This window comes from Salvelinus sp. IW2-2015, linkage group LG25 (genome assembly GCF_002910315.2).
Source record: "Salvelinus sp. IW2-2015 linkage group LG25, ASM291031v2, whole genome shotgun sequence".
NCBI classification, from domain to species: domain Eukaryota; kingdom Metazoa; phylum Chordata; class Actinopteri; order Salmoniformes; family Salmonidae; genus Salvelinus; species Salvelinus sp. IW2-2015.
Window position 1 is genome coordinate 2522243 of NC_036865.1, and position 4934 is coordinate 2527176.

The following is a 4934-nucleotide window of genomic DNA, read 5'->3' on the forward strand; positions in this document are numbered from 1 at the left end:
AACATCTCAAGACATCAGTCAGGAGTTAAAGCTTGGTCACAAATCGGTCTTCTAAATGGACAATGACCCCAAGAATACTTCCAAAGTTGTGGCAAAATGGCTTAAGTTATTGGAGTGGCCATCACAAAGCCCTGACCTCAATCCTTAGAATATGTGTGTGCAGACTGAAAAAGCGTGTGCGAGCAAGGAGGGCTACAAACCTGACTGTTACACCAGCTCTGTCAGGAGAAATGGCCAATCGGCCACTTATTGTGGAAGGCTACCCTAAATGTTTGACCCAAGTTAAACAATTTAAAGGCAATGCTACCAAATACTAATTGAGTGTATGTAAACTTCTGACCCACTGGGAATGTGGTGAAAGAAATACAAGCTGAAATAAATAATTCTCTACTATTATTCTGACATTTCACATTCTTAAAATAAAGTGGTGATCCTAACTGACCTAAAACAGGGACATTTAACTAGGATTAAATGTCAGGAATTGTGAAAAACCGAGTTTAAATGTATTTGGTTAAGGTGTATGTAAACTTCTGACTTCAATTGTATATGTGTGTCTATTTTACTCGGGGCTTCTCCCAATGAATTACATCACCACCCGCCCTCCCTCAGCCCTTTTTTCTATCCTTGACTGGCTCCCTGTGAATAGTGCTGGCTGTGCTACAGCACCYGTGCACACTGTTCATTAGTGTAATCACTCGTTTCTCCGTTGACTAGAGGAGCAGGTCTTCATTAGGGTGGCTAGCTAATATCTGGTTGGATCTCACACACCTACACCAGTGTTTCCGTTGGCCGGATTTTGGCAGATTTTTATTATAATAAAAAATGTTTTAGCTGATAAATAAAACTGCCGTTGGCCAATTGTTTTGGAGAAAAATACAGATACAGAGCCTATGAGCAGAAAATGGAATTGAGATCCGGGCTCTTCGCTGGCCATGGCAGAACACTGACATTCCTGTCTTGCAGGAAATCACGCACAGAACGAGCAGTATGGCTKGTGGTATTGTCATGCAGGAGGGGTACCACATGAGGGAGGATGATGTCTTCCCTGTAATGCACAGCGTTGAGATCGCCTGCAATGACAACTTGCTCAGTCCGATGATGCTGTGACACACGCCCCAGACCATGAYGGATCCTCCACCTCCAAATCGATCCCGCTCCAGAGTACAGGCCTCGGYGTAACACTCATTCTTTCGACGATAATCGCGAATCTGACCATCRCCCCTGGTGAGACAAAACCRCGACTCGTCAGTGAAGAGCACTTTTTGCCAGTCCTGTCTGGTCCAGCGACGGGGGGTTTGTGCCCATGGGCGACATTGTTGCCGGTGATGCCTACAAGCCCTCAGTCCAGCCTCTCTCAGCCTATTGCGGACAGTCTGAGTACTGATGGAGGGATTGTGCATTCCTGGTGTAACTCGGGAAGGGATTGTTGCCATCCTGTACCTGTCCTGCAGGTGTGATGTTCGGATGTACCGATCCTGTGCAGGTGTTGTTACACGTGGTCTGCCACTGCGAGGACGATCAGCTGTCTGTCCTAACTCCCTGTAGCGCTGTCTTAGGCGTCTCACAGTACAGACGTGGCAATTTATTGCCCTGGCCACATCTGCAGTCCTCATGCCTCCTTGCCTAAGGCACATTCACGCAGATGAGCAGGGACCCTGGGCATCTTTCTTTTGGTGTTTTTCAGAGTCAGTATTCAAATGCAAGGCCGTTCTTAGGTGTTTCTCAGTTTCATAACTGTGGCCTTAATTGCCTACCGTCTGTAAGCTGTTAGTGTCTTAACGACCGTTCACAGGTGCATGTTCATTAATTGTTTTATGGTTCATTGAACAAGCATGGGAACCACAGATGTTTAAACCGTTTACAATGAAGATCTGTGCAGTTATTTGGATTTTTGTAATTATCTTTGACGACAGGGTCCTGAACAAGGGACGTTTTAATTTGTTTTCAAATCAACTTGCTTTTATGTCCCAGTTGCCAAGGGCCACAAGACCTAGTCATATTAGCAACCCATGCTAGTTGTTGCGTCTTTAGATCTCACCCTCTTTCAAAATTTGAACGAACATTCCCGTGGAACGAACATTCCCGTGTAGCCTACTGCATTGTGCGCATTGCTGCTCTTATAATGTGAAGAAATAATTGTTAATCAGTGTTTAAACTAAATGTTCTGATCTGTTGGATCAGCCCTATTCTTTTTACATTCTTTTTTACTGGTTATATTGATTTGGAGATCTATCGTCCCACTATTGTTCCAAGTCTATTTGGAATAGGCAATTTATTTTTTCGCACAGAATGACATGCTGACCCAATAGAAATAGGTAAACTTTTCTATATGGGAGTATTAGATTGACTAGTATTTTGCTGTTTCGTTTACTCGGCATTGTTGGCTGAGCAAACGTCATTGTGTGCAGTTAATTCAACATCTTCAAAGTGGCGCCTCGGAAATTTGGAAGAGAGTGCCACCTTGCTAGTCTGTTAAGTGATGGATAACTCTGGGCTCCTGAGTGTTGCAAGTGGTCTATAGCACTGCCTCACAAGTATTGGGCTGCGTACTAAAGCCTGGGATTCGATCTTGCAACCGGACCGTGACGGAGTCCCAGAGGGCGGCCACACAATGGCCCCATGACCTGGTTACTGGTAGGCTTGGGTGGCGGGGGGTGCCTGCAAGCTGACTTCTGGTCGTCGTTGAATGTGTTTCCTCCGAATCATTGTGCCAGCTGGCTTTCCTGGTTAAGGTGCGGGTGTTAAAAGCGTACACCATCAGTCTTCAGTTCAGTTAATTGCTCTCCTCTTCGGCGTACAGTAGCCTCTAGGCTGGAACCTCGTTGTCTTGAATTCCCACTCACCACACTTGTTCCTCAAGGGGTTTTACCAAGGTTGAAGGCTTTTTGTGTTCTCCATGGTTTTGTTTGTCAGGCTAACAGAGGAGCAGCGCGAGGTGTATCAGGGCTATCTGGACTCCAAAGTGGTCTACCAAATACTGAATGGAGATATGCAGGTGAGTCTCACTCCCTCCTCTCCATTTCCTCTCAGCTGGCTCTCCCCCTCCTCTTTCTGCACTGAGGCTCTTTTGTTATTGATCAGAGAATTGTATCTATCAACACTTTTGATTGATTGACCTTTTTAGCTTTKAACAGTCAATTGTCTTGTCTACACAAATGATTGTGCTGTAACCACAGGCTGATTTTTTTTATTTTCATTTAAGGCCCAATATAAATATGTTGTTTCGTTCGACCGTCCTGATCTTGCGAAGCTGACGTTCTGTTTCACTGTGAAAACAAAACAAAAGTGCAGTGGTCAGCTAATAAATCTCACGTTATGATCCGGATTGGAAATACACGTTCTGGCATCCCGCTGAAAGACGAGTACCTGGTTCTGGTTTAAGCCGGTTATTCTTCCAGGAAGAAGACGGGCCTTATTCATTATTTAACACTAACACTGGAGTCCTGCCCGAGATGGTCTATAATGTTGAGATATGCCATTCTATGGGTTTTGCTAGACATGATGCATGCATAAAGCTTTCTGTAGGGACCTGTATGTTATCTCTGCRTGTCATTCACATTAGGATATGTAAGGTCAGTGGTATGATAACTGATGCCTGGTYGGAAGAATGCTCTACAGTGGTTTTTGAGTGTATCTCTGACCCGAGGAAAGGCTTTTACACTAACCGTTCTTCATCACTGCTCTGTATTTCCTTGTGCGCGCGCGCACACACACTCTCACACACACACACACTCTCAGTGGTCAGTCCTCTCCTTGATGTGGTCTCTGAATCCATTAACCCACATTACTAATGCAGCACTTGGCTAGTGCACTGCGAACGCACGACACACTCTTTGTCTTCTGCAGGGAATTAGTTATGTCGGATCATTCATTAGGACCCTTATGGAAATAATTAGTCTGGAAATGTGTTTGTTTAAGGGRACCAACATCCAATATGATCATGGAAATATAATCGAAATGTAATGTTGTTGACTGAAAACGCATATTATTTTCTAGCTTCTTTTTTTTTTATCCTAACAAGGTAGATGCAAAAATTCATTCAATGCTGTGTTTACCAAATGTTTTTGTGCTATGATCAACCTTATGTTTTGTGAGCTATCGTGGAACACATCAACTGAAAAACAAAACAGTTCTACCACAAAGTTGGGGAACACCGTCCTCCTAGTTCACAGTGACTGTTTTATTTATTAATGCATTTATATATTGTATTTTTATCCTTCATTTCCAGGTGTTCGCGGGCCTGATAGCACTGCGTAAGATGTGTAACCACCCGGACCTGTTCTCTGGGGGTCCCAAGATCCTGAAGGGTATACCAGAGGACCAACTGACTGACGAGGAACACTTTGGGCTTCTGGAAAGCGTTCCGGGGCAAGCCTTGATTGTGGTGGAAGTACTGCTCGACTTTGGTTGTAAAGCAGGCAACACAGAGGTTCCTGCTGGTTCACAAGTCCAGACAGGTTAGTGTGTGGTTGGGGAGGGCGGTTGGACGGACACTGAGCGTGGGTGAGTTCTCAGGTTCCGATTGGAATAGTTAATTCTGACAAATCTATGTTAGGCGAATCACAACTCTTTCTTCTCGCGGCTGTCTCTTTCTAGTGTTGGGGATGTTGGGAGGTGTTTGTGGGAGAGGAATGGGCGGTCGGCCTATGTGAAATGGATGGTTATCCGACACCATCGCGGCTCCAGACAGCCTCTCATCGGCTCGATACAGACAAGTAAGGTGTCTACAATCTACACCGTTTCACATTTCTTGCAGACCTTGAACCAAACTGTGCCTGGCTTCCGATATTTTTTTCACATTGGTCTTTTTCAGCATGCTTCCAGCAACTATGGGTTGGATGCGTAACGCAGGCTGCCTTGGTTTGGATCGGGCTTGGATTTCGGGTCAAGTAGTGTGAACAAAACGCTTCAGTAAAAACGCTTCCGGTGGGGGG

The 4934-nt window shown here is 45.0% G+C and overlaps 1 protein-coding gene across 1 annotated transcript in view; it reads left to right on the forward strand.

Annotated features, from left to right (window-relative positions):
* Nucleotides 1-4934, forward strand: part of ercc6 (excision repair cross-complementation group 6) — a 68496-nt gene that overhangs the window by 45042 nt on the left and 18520 nt on the right. The window contains 2 exon segments of the mRNA XM_070434816.1: nt 2899-2995; nt 4229-4457. Of these exon segments, the coding sequence (XP_070290917.1) occupies nt 2899-2995; nt 4229-4457 (326 nt within the window).